This window comes from Falco biarmicus, chromosome 3 (genome assembly GCF_023638135.1).
Source record: "Falco biarmicus isolate bFalBia1 chromosome 3, bFalBia1.pri, whole genome shotgun sequence".
Lineage (NCBI taxonomy): Eukaryota > Metazoa > Chordata > Aves > Falconiformes > Falconidae > Falco > Falco biarmicus.
The window spans coordinates 102624366-102639697 of record NC_079290.1 but is presented as its reverse complement, the minus strand read 5'-3'; the positions used below and the strand labels follow the sequence as shown (position 1 = coordinate 102639697).

Sequence of the window (15332 nt, the reverse complement as noted above, 5' to 3'; positions counted from 1 at the left end):
TTAGGACTTTTAACACTTTAACACACTCAGGCCCCTCCACTTCCCAGGTGTCTAACTACTGGGACACTCGGCTGAAAAGCTGAGTGAAACTCTTAAAACGGCAGGTTTTTCTAAAATCTGAGAAGCTCCAAGCAACTATTTGGACACCACCAATGTGCCAGGGAGCTGGGCAACTGGAGAGCATCAGGAAGGGGAGCTCTGCACCTCCACCTGCATCTTGGCGGGCCAGGGTTTGGGAACCTGCTGCAGTTTCAGAGCCGAAGGGAGAGCAGGGCCGGGGGGGCGGGCAGCCTGGCTCCTGGTGAGCAGCCACCGAGGCCAGCACGGGGTGACTCACCCTCCCTGGGTCGGTCCCAGCCCTGCTCGCCGCCCCCTTCCACCGCCAGGGCTGTTCCAAGCCATAAACCGAGTCAGCCGGACCGAGACACCGCCGTTATGAACGGTGTGACCCGGGATAAATCCAGGCCCGTTATTTTTATTTACGGGTGACCTTCAAGCTAAACCCCGAGCCTAACTAGCTCCGGCTCCCGGGGGCTGGCAGGGGGGCAGGAGCGGGCTCTGGCCCGCCGCTGTAAGGGGCAAGACCCAACCTCCACGCCCACCCCCAGGGGCTTCGGGGCGCTGAGGGCTGTGCCGGGGCCGCCCCCCGCAGCGCGGGGGCCGCGGGCAGGTGGGGGCAGCCATGGAGCGGGCAGCGCAGGGGTCTGCATAGCGCAAAGTCCCGAAGTTTTACAACTGAGGCACCGTCCACCTCCTCCTCCCCCCCCACCGCTCACCCGGGTGCTGCAGGGGCAGGGTCGCGCTCCCCCACGTTGCGGCGGGGACCAGCCCCCCTCCCCCCAGGGAGGAAAACCTTCCCCCCTTTCCAACCGGACTGTGCGGGGGGAGGATCCCCGCAACACCCGTCCGCCAGCGCCCCCGGTGCCCCATCGCCACCCACCTCCGCCCTCATCGCTGTGCTTGAACTCGAAGAGGAAATCGAAATCAAACTCCTGCTCGGCCTCCACGCCCGTCATGGCTCCGCCGCGACCCCCGCCACGCTCCGGCACCGCGACCCCCGGCCCGCCCCGTCGGGGCCGCCCCGCTGCGCCCGGACAGCCGCTGCCGGCCGGCTCACGGGCTGCCGCAGCCCCGGCACGGCGCAGGACGCGGCGGCTGCGGGCGGTAACGTGACCCCGGCCCCGACGGGCGGCCTATCTCGCTGCCACCGCCTCTGATCCGCCTCCCGCCCGCTGCTGATGTTTCCGGGTCGATGCAAACAACCGCCCCGCACACGCACACCCCCGCCCCGCACCCCCCGGTCTGGGCTCAGTCCCCCACGCGCAGCCTGCGCGCTGCGGGAAACCCCCTCCGGGACCGCGACTGCGCCCCTCGCGCGGGGGTCCCGGCACCGGGCTGGGGGGAGTACCTCCCCACACACACCCGGCTTGGCGGGGGCGGGTTGGGGAGGCCGCGGGCAGCGAGACATTCACCTGCTCCCGCCCGGCGGCAGCGACCTGCCCCAGGGCTCCGGGGCAGGAGCGGCGCTTCCCGCTCTCGGCCGGGGGTCTTGGGGGGGGCTGGGGGGGCTCTGCTCGCCCGTCTGGAACAGCGGCCCGTCCCCCTCTTCGCTGCCTGCCGCTAAGGCTTCCCCCGAGGGTCCCCACCGCGCCGCCTCTGCGAGGCAGGAGGCTTCGCTGTCGTTTATTTATTATTTATTTTGCTTAGTTGCAGCACCCACTAGTGCCAACTGCTATAAAAAGCGCATTAAAGCGGGACCCGCAGCGTTCCCGGCTGCCTCCTGCACCGGCACGGGAAGGTCCCGGGCCGAGGCACCGGCAGCGCCTGCGAAGGGCTCCGGTGGCGGGGCCAGGCGAGCGGCGGCGTTAAAAATCAATTTTAAAAATACATTAAACTATTTTTTTCTGTTTTGAAACGCACTCCTGTCAGATTACGGACGTTTGGAAGTCTCCGCCAGGCAAAGGAGCCCTAGCAGCTCGGCTCGCCCCGGCTCCCGAGCTCCAGGCCAGATTTCAAAAGGAATAGTTGTTTTTTAAAACTCATGGAAATGGTGTTCCCTTACAAACTCAGGGAATACCATTTTCCAGGCTTATGGCTGAAATCTCCGTTACAAAGTGCCAGGAAAACCTCATTTTTTTCCATCAGAGCCTGTTACACTTTCCTCGCTCCTCCCCGGGACGAGCCGCGCTGCCGTCCCGTCTCTTGCAGGAGCCAGCGGGCACCGACGTGCACCGGGACCCGAGGGGGCAGCCCCCGGCACGCAGGACCCCTGGCCCCGGGGTGCTGCCAGCGGGCGGCCCCGCCGCGGGGCCGGGCTCTGCACCGAGGGGGCATAGGGTCTGCTTTGAGGCGGAGGCGAGGCAGCCGTCGGGTGGCCGCCGTGGGGCTGCCCTCGGTCTCCTGCTCGCAGCCGCCTCCCCGAAGCGCCGGGGCTGAGTCACCCGAGTGCGCAAGAGGCCTTGGCAGCCGCGGAGCCACTCCGCCCGCGGCTGCCAGCCCCTCAGGGCCGTGCTCTCCCCGGGATGCTGGGGCAGGCTCGCCCCCAGCCCGGGCGAGGGGCTGCGCCGCGGGGACAAGCACCCGCTTTGCCCGGCCGCCTCCCGCAGCCCCTGCCCCGAGGGCGCGGGCTGACGCGCCACCCGTCCCGGGCCTGCAGGCGGGACAGCCCCGACCCCCGGGGCGCAGGCCCCCTCCCCGCCGGGTTCCTGCCATCTCCCCCCGGGGCGGGGAGCCGAGCAGGAGCTCCCAAGGCCCTGCTGTTCTCGCCCCTTTGCCTCTCCCACATCTGGTACCTGCGAGCCGGGTACGTCGCCGCGAACTTGTTTACGGGCGGCTTTGATTTGCCAGTGCCATAAACTACCAGCGCTGCCCTGAACCGCGTGGGTCGCCCCCCACCCCGCCGGAGGGAGGGGGGAGATATGCGGCGGAGAGGCACAACCGAAGCGATGTCACACGTGGGGACAGAGTAACAGCGTGGCGCCAGGGAATAATCCAGTTAAAACAGTGCCATTAAACGGGAGAGCGAAAGGGGCCGGTGTGCCCCGGCGACCCCGTCCCTGTGCCGCTTGTGGAGTCTCACTCGTACGCGGCACTAACCCGCCGGGGTCCCCGCGCCGAAGGACCCCTCGCTCCCACCTAAAGAAAAAAAAGCGGGGTCCTCCCACCGGGGCACGCTGCAAGAGTTTCTTCCCCGACTAAGCAAGAAATAAAGTATTTTCTCTGATTGCCGGAGTTTGGCAATCAAGGGGCACCTTAATTTGGCGGCAGCAATCCTGCCTTGCAGGGCTCCCCTGCGTGTTTCCTTGATTGGGTCACACTTTCTGGCTGGCCTCGTTTTCTTAGTCCCTTACAAAATACATCAACATGGAAGAGAACTATTGACGAGGGCTGGCGACATTTTAGCACAGGCATCAGAAACGCCAGAGAAATAAAAGGGGGGGGGGGGGGGCTTGTTTTTTGGGGGGTTTTTGGGTTTTTTTTGACAAGACGCTCCGGTACGGATTTTGTATCAGCTGCCTTTGGGCGCAGGTTTTGCGGGTTGGTGCGCTGGTGCCCCTGGAGCCCCGAGCGCTGGACGCGCCGTCCCTGCAGCCCGCGGAGGTCCCCGCGCGCGAAGGGCACGCAAGCCAATGCTATTAAATAAAACGTAATTAACTTTCATCCAAAAAGGCGCTCGCATGCTTCAAAAGCGGAGCCACAGTCACAGCCGCGCTTGCAGCTCTCGCGCTGGCAGGATCCTGTCAAGTGAAATGAACCCCCGGAGTGAAAACATCTGTGTCAAAAAAAAAACAACAACAAACCCAAACACAACCAAAAAACAAAGCCCCGAGCAAACTGAGGAGATGGGCGCTGAGCGCCCCTCCAGCTGCCGCGGCCCGCCCCGCGGAAGGAGCCCCCCGTCCCTCGCGCGGAATAAACACCGCGCACGCGGGCGCGACCCCCCCCCCCTCCGCTTCCTCCCCACGTCCCCCCACAATGCGCGGCCCGGGGCGCCCCCCGCCCCGCCCCACCCCCCCCGGCCGCGGAGACCGGCGGGCAGCCCGGCAGCGGGCGGGGGGCCGGGGCACAGCGGGGCTGCCCCCGGGCCCGCACCTGCCGCGGCGATGCCCGGTGCCGGTCCAGCTCCCGGGGCGCGGGCAGAGGCAAGCGGGGCTTTACCCGGGGGGCGCAGCGGTGCTGGGTCGCGATGCTCCGCGGCGGAGGGGGGGGGGGGGGGGGGGGGGGGGTCCCGACTGGCGCAGGAGAAGCCGGTCCCGGCTCCAGCTCCTGGCAGGGTCAAGTTCAGCCCGGGCGAGCAGCTACTCCAGCCCCCCGCCCACCATCCGTCCCTCTCCCTAGAAACTTTGCCGCCGTGTTTTCGGCGCACTTCTGGTTACTGCGGAGGTACTGCGGGGCATGGAAAGGAGTCGGGACAGAGCCGGAATCGCAGGGCCAGGCTGCCCTGGAGCCGGGCCGGCGGCGGGGGCCGGCAGCCCCGGGGGCGCGGGGGGACACGCGAGGCCCAGCCCCGCAGCCCGGCCGCGACGCGCCCGGCCGCTCCGGTGCCTCGCCCGGCGCCCGGCGCTGCCCGGAGCCGCTTTCCCCCGGGGGGTCCCTCCTGCCCCCGCCACGCGAGGCACGGCCGCGATTGTGGGCTGTAACGCGACCTTCCCCCCGAGCAGCCCCGGCTCCGCGGGGGGAATCCCCGATCTCCTCCGCGGCTTTTCCCCCGGCCCGACCCCAGGTCCTCGCCGGCGCCTCCGAGCCCCTGCGGCGCTGCCCCGGCCACCGGGAGCGGGCCCGGGCCTGGAGGCAGGCGGCGGAGCCAGCTCGGTGAGCGGCCGCCGGCAAACCTCCGTGCCGCGGCGGGGGAGCCCCGGGGGACGCGCCCGCCCGCCCGTTACCTTCCTCTGCCGCCTTCATGGTGCTGCCGAGCGGGCGCGGGCCGCGCTGCGGGGCCGCCGCCGGCCCCTCTCTCCCGCTGCCTGGGTCCCGCGACGGCGGCGCGGCGGCGGCCGGCGGGGCAGCGCTTGGCATCCACCCGGCGGGGCGGCGGAGCCCCGGCGCCGCGCCCCGGGCCGCTGTCGGGCCCCTCGCCGCCTGCCCCGCTGCCGCGCCCCCCCCCGCCCGCCTTCACGCCCCGGAGGCCGGGGCCGCGCCGCCCCCGGCGTGGGAGCCGCGCCCGCGTAGGCACACGAGCTCGCCGCCGCCGCCGCCCCCCCGGGGCCGGGGCATGGAGGGGAGGGCGGGTGTGCGTGGGGACTTCGGCGGCACTGCCCGCGACGGGGCGGCGGGCGCTGCCCGCCCGCCCGGTGCCTTAGGCGGGGCCGGGGGCGAGGGGGTGTGCGGAGCGGGGAAGTCTCGCTCTGACGCAGGGCTGCGCGCCCGGCGCCGCCTTTTTAAAGCTGGAAAACACCCCCCCACCTCCCTTCCCCTCCCGGCCCCTCTCCCCGCCCCGGCCCCGTGATGTCAGCTGGGCCCCGGCCACGCCGACGGCGGGCGGCCAGCGGGAGGCGGGCACCGGCGGGCAGCGACGAGCCCCCCCTGTCCGCCCAGCCCCGGTCCCGCCGCCGCCCGCGGGGTCCCGGCAGCCGGCGGGACCGGGTGCCCCCCTGCCGCGGGGGAGCGCGGCGAGGCGGGTCGCGGAGGGAAGGCGGGGGGGCAGGCGGGGAGGGGGGAAAATAAAATAATAAAAAAAAAAGCGAGGCAGGCAGCCTCGCATGCTGAAATCATTATGTAAAAAATCGCAGGCTTCCCCCGCTGTGGAAATTTGGAAAAGAGCATCAACTGGCAGGCGAGGGAAAGGAAAATCCCGTTCTGCTAAATTGCTAACAGACCCGGCGGACTCGGTCTCAGTCGCTCCAGTTTTATTATTATTATTTTATTTATTATTATCCTGTAAATATCTCAGCAACACAGTTGTATCTCATCGCTCCGTAGCGGTGAAAGGAGAGGCTTCCAGCCCACCGCGACTCCTCCTCCCGCCTCCCACCTCCGGGATGCCCCGTCCCGGCTCCCGACGTGGCCGTGACACCCCGGCACAGGCGGGGCTGCCCGCGGGGCGGGGGGCGCCCCCGCCGCTCCGAGCCCCCTCGGCCCCGCTCTCGCTCCGAGCGCCCCCCACCCCCGCCCCCGCAGCTGGCAGGAGCAGGGGACTGCGCTTTCCTGGGGGGTTGGATGGCGGCGAGGCGGGATGGGTTTGAGCATATTTGGTGTATGAAGGGGGAAAAAAAAAAAAAAAAAAAAAAATCATAAATCTAGTGCCTGACACCCATATGTGGTTGGAAATAAATCCAATATAAACGAAATCCTGCCTGCCTCTGGGGAACGGGAGGCCGCGGCCGGCTCCTCGGGGCGAGCTCCTCCACTAAATCACGGCGGCGGCCGGTCCCCACCGCGCGGCGCAGCCCACCCGGCCGCCCCCTCGGGGGAAACACCGGCACCCGACCAGCACTGGCGGCGCTTTTCGTCCAAGGAAAACCGAATCGGGAGGGGGAAAGACAGACCCCTCACCCCGCGGCGGCCCCGGCCCCCACGCCTCCCCCCAGGCGCCCCGCCGTGGGTTCCGCGGCCGCGGAGCTCGCCGCCCGCCACCCGCGCAAGAGGCGCGGAGCGGCCTTGCACCGCCGGGCACCGCCAGGGGGCGCTGCGGAGCGGGGCGGGCGCGGGGCGGTGCTGCAGCGCCCCCCTCCGACGGCGCGGCCCCGGGGCGGCGCTCGGCGCTACCGGCAGGGTGGGGGTGTCCCGTGTCCGTCCCCCCCGCCCCGGTCCTGGGTCGCTGCCCGACGGGGCGGGGGGGGGGGGGGGGGGGGAGATCCCGGCGCCTTCCCGGGACGCCGGAGCGGGGGTGAGGCGCGGGGCGGGCGGCAGCCGCGCTCCCCTCAGCGGGACTCTCCTTTCCTGCCCGCCCCCCCCGCGCTCCCCCCGAAATGACGGAATCCCCCGTCTGTTTCCTCCTGTTTAATGCCGTTGCCCGGACCACCGTGGCTCCGCTCCAAGGCCCCGCCAGCCGGCGCAGGCAGAGGCGGCGGCGCAGCGCGGGGCCCGCGGCCGCCCCCCGGCCCCCCCGAGCCCCCCCCCCCCCCCCCCGGCCCCGACCCCGGCCCCGCCGTCCCGGGGCCGCCCGCTGCTCCCCTTCCCTTCCCCTCCCGCCTCCCCAAGTTTGTTTACAGCCGCTACTAGGAGAGACTGTTACACGGAGCTTATTTTGGGAGCTGGTGATGACTAACGAAGTTAAAAGGAGCTTAGTACAGAAAACAACCTTATTTTTAGACGGCTGTTGTTTCAGTGGATTATTGTAGCAAATGCACCCTGGCCACTTTCAAAAGGCACTTCCCAGATGCCAAGGCTTTTCTCCCGTGCTGCCGCCGAGGTGTGCGGACGGCCTGCCGTTGATTGCTTTGCTTCCCTCCATCTACTACCTAAACCCTGCCCGTAATTGCTATGCCTACAATTGGTCTTAATTAATTTGGACTTTCCCAAACACAAACCTACAACTCTTTCCACAGAAGAAAAATGGAGAAAAAAAAAAGAAAAGGACAGAAAAAATAAAGTCTTGGAGCATGTGGGGCAACCTGGACCTGCAGCACTGGGTCAGCAGGAGCAGAGGCAGCAGCCCCTCGCTGTCTGAGGCATGCGCCAGGACTCCTCAGCCTCCCGCATGCAGCACGGAGGAGGAAGGTCTGTGCGTTCAGCTTCAGCTCAGCAGTCCCGGGGCAGTGGGGCGATGGAGCAGCCCTCTGCCTCGCTCCCTGGCACCCTTCGGCCATGTGGGAATCGCCTGGCAGCTCGGGCTCCAAGACTGGACATGAGGCTCCCTAATCCCTTGTGGGTAATTCACGGCAGAGCTGGGGGGGCCTCGTTCACACAAGGGCTGAGCACATGTGTACCCCGGCAAGGAGTCCTCCCCTGGCACGGATGCTGTGCCAGGCTGTGTCTCACCTGCCTTCATCACCGTGCAGCCAACCGTCTCCAGCTTTCCACGCAAGTGCTTCCACTGGCTCCTCTTCTACCACTGTCCATCTCTGCTGCAAAGAGTTGTATGGGCTCCCTGGGCCGTCTGTCTCCATCCATGTGTCCCACAGCAAGGAGAAGGGGGTGAGCTGGTGCTCCCCCTCCCACTCTTGCTGCTTTCAGAATCACAGAATCATTTCAGTTGGAAAAGACCTTTGAGATCACCAAGCCCAACCCTTAACCCAGCACTGCCCAGCCCACCACCAAACCATGTCCCTGAGTGCTGCATCTACGTGTTTCTTAAACACCCCCAGTGCCGGTGCCCCCTCCCCGGGCAGCCTGTGCCGGTGCCTGACCACCCTTCCAGGGAAGAAATGTCCCCTCACCCCCACCCTAACCCTGCCCTGGCGCAGCTCGAGGCCGTTCCCTCTGCTCCTGTCGCTCCTTCCCTGGGAGCAGATAGTACTAAGGCCCCAGCAGGCACCACAACAGCCTGTCCCCCATCCGCTGAGCGGGTCACCTTGTCACAGAAGGTCACACAGGACCTGCCTTCCATGACTCCACACTGGCTGGGCCTGATCCCCCGGCTGCCCCGCATGTGCCACATGGTGGGATCCAGGGTGAGCTGCTCTGGAACCTTCCCTGGCACCAGCCTGTAGCCCCCTGGATAGCCAGTAATTAGGTTATTTTCCAGGGACAGTTCAGCTGCCCCGCTCTACCTTTCCACCTCGGCTGAGGCAGAGCACACAGTGGCTTGTGTAGCCTGGGTCAGGCTAAGCAGCTTGTCCGCGTGGCTGTGGGCTGAGGAGATGCTCCTGGGAGGTGGTACAGCATGGCGATGCTCCTGGGCGGTGGTACGGCACGGCTCTCCCTCATGGGAAGTGGCTGGACTGGGGAGAGAGTTTGGGAAGAAGGGGGTGAAGCACTGCAGGGAACAGAGCAGGCCACAGAGCCTCTGTCTTAGGCCACAGCCTTTTCTGGGTTCCCACGGATTTTCCACTGCCCTGACAGCAAGCAATTTGTACTGGAAAAATCACAAGAAAAAAATATCTGTATACCGTCGAAGGAAGGAGGGCAGGAGTAGGAAAGGAGCTTTCCCTCCCTCTTGCCACCCAGCTGCAGCACCACAGGACTTTGGGATACTGCCGGGCTGCAGCCCTCCGCTGCTGGAGCACCCGCAGCCCCCGAGCTGCAGGCACTGCTCCTTTGCTGCAGGAAGGAGCCAAACACCGCGAGCTCCAACGGGCACTTTTGGGTTGCTTTTTACCCCTTCTGTTCATCTTTGCGAGCAAAGCTATAAATACTCCCTCTGTCCTCAGCTCTTGCATGTAAATGTAGTGCTATCCTTTAAAAAGCATCCCCAAACCTGAGGGGTATTTATACAGGATGTTTTAATCACCAAGAGTTTGATTCATGCTGACTAGATTAGTTTCACATTATATTAAGTCGTGTGAGTGCATGTGTTCCCTCTTGTGTTTTGCTTTTCTCTCCTTTCCCTTGGGTCTCAGCGGACTAGGAGGGAGGGTTTGCATGGAACTTTGTATACAGTAGCTACAGTATTCCTCGGAGAACCCCTAATTCAACCAAAATGTCTTTGTTATCGCCTCACCAGGGGATATAGTCAAGTAGCGTGGCACAACAGACAGGCTTGCAAGGCTCGAGGCCAACTGCTTCTCCACACCATGTCCTGCAAAATGAGAATCTTTCAGCTGTGTCTGTACAAAAGTATTTTGAAAGCAGGGTCGCGGGGACTCCTCTCTCTGATGTTTACCAGTATCACATATTTTCTTACAATAAACACACAGAATCCCACCATCCAAGATACGGATCAGAAAAAGCCACCCATGCTCCGCACAGAAATTTTGTTTTGTTTTGGGCTTCTTGCCCTTGTAGCCTTTTATATATAACATATATATATAATAACGACCACCTCCTTAGGGTCTGCCCGCCCATCTTTTGGGTCTTGGCAGCTTCAAAAGCATCAGCATCTGTTCAGAATTTCAGTCATTGTAACAAAAGATTTATAAGTCTCAAGCCCCCCAAACCAAGTCCCTAATTAAAGTCTTTCTAATCCCCTGCTTTGAAAATTGTAAGAAGGTTTGCTGGGAAGTGAGAGAGCACATGGCCAGTGTTCACGGCCGACATCGGACCATTTTGCAAACACACCCATGACCACCTCACACAGAGCATGGAGCACACCCGAGGGGTGGCCAGCTGCTGCCAGAAGCCCCCCCAAAGTCAGAAGTCGATGCAAAGGCAGGGGCTGGGCTCAGCCTCCCATCCCCCAGACACAGCCTCTTTCACAGCCTGCCAGAAATCATTTCACCACTTTTAAGGTGCATTGCACTTAGCAGGACAAATGCCAGAGGAGGAATTTTGTGTGCTTGAATAATGTTGTAATTTACCTTATAACCGGTCTCATTACGACGCTGAGTGCTCTGTTGATTTACCTGGCTTTTGATTTAGTGGACTCTTTTTAAATGACTATTTAGGAATGCAGCCAGGGACTGCAGGCAAAGGACCTTAAGCCTTTTCGGAGCTACAGTCACCCATTCAGACACCGACTTCTTAAAATCAAGACAGACATCAAACAGCCACACCAGACCCATATACAGAAAGCTGCGACTGAATTAAACCGAGACATTAGTTCAGAGAAATAATTTCATAATGATACACGCTGCATTGGTGCCGCTTTGTTTCCTCTTAGGTTTGCCCCTTGCACAAACCTGGATCTCAGGCAGGCAGGCGCCCGGCGTTCGGGGCAGACCCCTCGCCGCTGTAGCATCTCCCCTCCACGGCTGCTTGGTGGGTGCCAGCAGCAGGCTGAACCCCAGCTCCGTGGCGTGACCCCCGAGTCCCACCAAGGCGCTTCAGGCAACCCTCTCCCACAGCAAAACCATCAGAAATGAAAACACCGATACTCCACGTTTCTTCCTGGGCACCACCAGTGAAATGTGCGGTACGGTGGGTGGTTAAAAAATGAGAGCACGTATAATGCTCCGTTTGTAGAACAGTACTAAAGATCTGGCCAGTTTTGATGCCTGTGCAGCACAGACAGGCTTGCAAAGGAGCAGTGACAATGTTTTCTACCAGACAATATATTTTAGCTCCAGAAATATTTTACATTTCAGACTTCCCCAGTTGCTGTTACAGGGGGTGGTAACAAGTTTTTTGCCTTAGGATTGAATGAAGGAGAGGCTGGTTGGGTACCCAGGGACACCAGCCGGCAGCAGAGCAGACCCTTCCGCGGGGAAGGGGAAGGGAAATAGATTTACGATGTCTGCGGGAGACCGGGACCCTGGTAGGTATCGGTTCCTGCACACTGTGGGGACGGCGGCTTCCACCTCATCCATCCTCTGAGCCGCAGGGTTGCACCTTCATTGTCCAGCAGCGCACAGCAGTTTTTTCCAGATGCTGATGTTTCACCTGCAGGAGTGGAGCTGACACAGGAGGCTCTGTGGCAGTGGTGACCCAGGGGGACGGACATGGAGCCTGGGCTGGCTGCAGGTGTGGCGGTGCTGCTTCACCCGGCAGCCCAGTGGCCAGCGGCTCAGCCTTGGATGCTCAGGAGTTAGGAACGGCTGCGCGGGGCTCTATTACTGCAAAAGGGGCTCCTTTCCCACTCGACAAGCCCATAAGCTCTACATCCCCTGGGAAGCCTGCCTTTAGTGACAGGCGCCTGTAACTCCTTGTCCTCTCCCCTCTGCCGCTAGCTGGTCCCCGAGCGCGTCTCCTGCTGCAGCCAGAGGAGACCTAGGCCCATCTGATTTACACCACAGGCAGCAGGGTTGTTGAGCTGTGCTCACAGCCACGTGCCCAGGCGGCCCAAACTCAGCTGTCCCTGCCAAGATACATGCTACTGCAGCATCTCCCCTCGGATCCAAGGCTCCGCATCCCCATGCGCAGGTCCAGCAGCGGCGAAGTGCCCTGTGTAGCCTCCCTCTCCATAACCAGGGACTGGCCCGTTTGGGACTCAAGTCCGATGCCGAGAGCACCCTGGTTGCCACATGAAATGAGTGACCTGCTGTGAAGTCCTGGACCCTCTGGTTGCAGCATGAGCCCTTTTTCCAAAATTGCAGCTGTACTGTTATTTACTTGGGTTGCTCCTCAGCACCAGCCTGAGTCTTTTCCTTCATGAGTTTCCTCCTGCTCTAGTTCATTAAACTTGCATTTAAATGTGCTATTGGTTCTCCCTAAACGAATAACGTTTCATTGAGTAATATTGAATTCCTTTGTATTAGCCTGTTCCCCTAGTGCCTCCAAATCCTCCTGTAGTCTGGTGCATTCCTGAAATTTATCAGCAGCCTCCCCTCCTATCATGATGTCATCCGCATCTGGACACCCAGAGTATTGCGCCAGCCTCGGGCTCATTTGTACAAAACTCTTAAACAGAACAAGTCCTGGCACCAAGCCCCGGCAGATCCAGCCTGTTAGCTCTCTCCCTGTGCACAGTCCTATTTATTGCACTTCTCTCTTCTCTAACCCAAGTTTATCCTTCCAATATCGATACTCCAACGCTTGTATACTTTTTACTGACCTCATTTTCTGATGCACAGTCAGTAACCTTGTTAAAGTCCAGCAAACCCAAAATCATTGCTTTAAACTTTTCTGGGCTCACCTTCACAAACTTTATGAAGAGGATTTGGACTACTCCAGCAGCAATTTTGACTATGGCCCTTGTGCCAGATGCCTGCAAACACCCATCCCGGCTTCCCCTTTTCCCCAGCACTTTTGGCATGGTTGGACAGCCCAGGGGATGAGAGGTACTGAGGGAGAAAGGAAATATTTTCCAGGTGATGAAATGAGGTGCCAGGGTTTTATTCGGTCACTCATAGCTATGCAGTATTGAGGAGCATCCTCTACATTTCATGTAACAAAGGTAACAATGAGCTACAGCCCAATGGTGTAAAGTAATATACTCTACTCCTCTCTTATTTTCACCAAACGTTGAGCTGCTCAGTGTTTCTGACGACAGCGGCTTTGGACAGGGATGAAACTTGGAGCTTCTCAGCTTCAAAGATAAAACAATAGGAAACTGCGTGCTGTTGGAACTGAAGGGTTATGATGGAGATGGTGAACGCGGGTGCCCCCGGCCGCCCGCAGTGCACAAACAGCTGAACTGCCCCCGCTGCGGGCTCTGGGCACCTCAGGGTGGGCTGGCTCGATCCCACCTCCCAGCCTGACGCTGTGCAACCCTGCCTGCTCTGGCTGCCCAGGGATGCCATGGGCCTCATCAGAATCCTGTTTCCCGCAGAATTGCCCCATGGATGAGGGGGTTCTGAGAAATCCTTTGATCAGCCTGGCAGAGCTAGAAGTTTCTCTTTAACAGGGGAGCGACGAAAGACTGGCGAGAGATTGGACTTTTAACATACACCTTTTCTTCTTCACAGCTGGAGCTGTATCCCCCATGTTCCTTTCACACTATTTCATGCACAATGGGTGTTTTCTTTCTGGGGATGATGTGGCTGAGGGGACCAGCATCCCGAATGGATTGACAGACTCCTATCGTTTGGCCAGTGATGTGTTTGGTTCTTCATGTAACAAAATGATGTACGAGCTCGATGCCTTTGTGCCATTAGCTAATGGCAGCTTTCCTGTTTTGTGACATCCCTGCTTGCTGAAATAGCTGTATCTTTAAGAACAAGTGCTGAAAATTAAAATCTTCTTGAGTCAAGCTTCCTCATTAGCAGCCTGCCTGGCTAGACTCTACCTTATTATTTTTTGCTGGTGTGTAGCTGTAAAGAGAAAACCAAGGAGAAAAATAGGCAATTAAAATGCATTAAATTGATTTCTGAATGAGTATGCAGAACCAGAAAGTCTCAGGAAGAACCCCATCTCTTCTCTTGCATCTGTTGTTGTATGTGAGAGTGCAAATTCACTAACAACTAGAACAAGACACATTTGCAAACATTAGCAGGGTCAAACCTCTGTCTTGGATCGCTCAGTCAAGTCTCTGAAAACCAAATGTGTTAAGTCACTGCAGTTGCTTGGCACGCATTGTGGAGCAGGGCTTTTCAAAGACCATGCAACAGTTTTTCAGGATGAACTCCTTGGTCCCAACTGTTAAAACATGAGACTCTCAGCTCAGCAAGCCAGAGAATCATTTTCCTCATCGTCAAGAAAAATGCCAGTAAGCACCTCACGACTCCTCTGCTCTGAACCACGTTCCAATGCAACAGTGAAACTACAAGTGTCATGGAACTGCACAACTCCCAGCACCAGGTGCTGGGTCTGCTCTGCGGCTCAGGTCTTGACTGCCTGTTCCACCTCAATGCAGCTATACCGAACGCAAGCCTGGAACACTTAAAGAAAACCATGAAGATGACACAAATTCATCTCTTCATCTTCTTTGCTTCCAGGACTTTCCTCTCCCTACTCCCTTCCTCCCCAGAGTCCAATTAAATTTATTTTCAGGTTGCTTTTTAAGCACATTAAATCACAAAATCAAAGCAGCCTCTCAGCTGTGGTGTGAGGAGGGTGCCCACAGATGCATGCGTGGTGCACGGAGGCGCAGGCAGCGACGCCTTTGTTAAGCCAGGGGCGACGGCCGAACCCCCGACCCAGTGACGCCGGCTGGATCTACCCACCGAGCCTGTGCGGGGAAGGCAGCTGTGAAAAGTTACCCTGAAGACTAGGGCTGAAGATTGGTTCATGGGACACTTGTGCTGAGGACCCTGTTGCTAGAGGCAAGCCCTGGAGATTACAGCCACCCGCGCTGCCCGCTGAAGGGCTGTGGCCTGCTCGCCTCTGGCACGGCGCTGAGCATCACCAGAATTGTGCCACAACAAAATACTTTTCCTTAAGTTACAGGAGTCAAAGCTGTCAAGTCTTGAAGTCTGGGATTTGGCTCCGAGTTGTGCTGGCTGCCCTCCAATAGGTGGATGCAGACCGGTTTTGCAGCAGAGCCCAGCAACCTCCAGCAGGACAAAGGCCATTGCCACCCCCCACAGCCCCTGCTCCCACCCTGGGAAGCTCCTCCGCTTGTCGATGGGCTGCAGGGAGCTCTGAGCACCTGTCTGGGGGCTCCTCACCCTGGTCACTGCATGCCAACAGGTATAGGTGATCCAAGAGGTTAGACAGAAAGATGCTCCCAAAACTGTGCGTGCACAGCCACCCCCCACCCCCGTAAGTATCTTCTGCACGGGGACCTCAGGGTAAAACATTGCCTGGAGGAGGGATGTGAAGGCAGCTGGGGGTGACTGCTGCCTGTGTCCAAAGCCCAGTAAAACCCAGCTCCTGCATCCTGGGGTTGGCTCGGATAACGAGCCCATGCTGGTTTAAGGCCGGTATGGGTGGATCAGCAGAGGGTGAGGGCAGGGCAGTAAGAGATCAGCTCGGGGCAAGCGCGCCGGGGCGACCGGGGCTCCCCATTCCGCAATAGGGGTCTTTCAGGAACAGCG

General features: G+C 60.6%; 1 protein-coding gene across 9 annotated transcripts in view; it reads right to left on the bottom strand.

The window, feature by feature from the left end:
- The window catches only part of NFATC1 (nuclear factor of activated T cells 1), a 111943-nt gene extending 106583 nt beyond the window's left edge, over nucleotides 1-5360 (bottom strand). For 8 of the 9 annotated variants that reach the window (XM_056331455.1, XM_056331456.1, XM_056331459.1 and 5 more), the window contains exon 1: nucleotides 4884-5360. In XM_056331455.1, the coding sequence (XP_056187430.1) occupies nucleotides 4884-5016 (133 nt within the window). In that variant the 5' untranslated portion in view covers nucleotides 5017-5360. Of the gene's footprint in view, nucleotides 1-940; nucleotides 1215-4883 lie in introns of those variants that run through there. The other variant, XM_056331454.1, reaches the window with a different exon arrangement.
- Between the last annotated feature and the right edge of the window lie 9972 nt (nucleotides 5361-15332).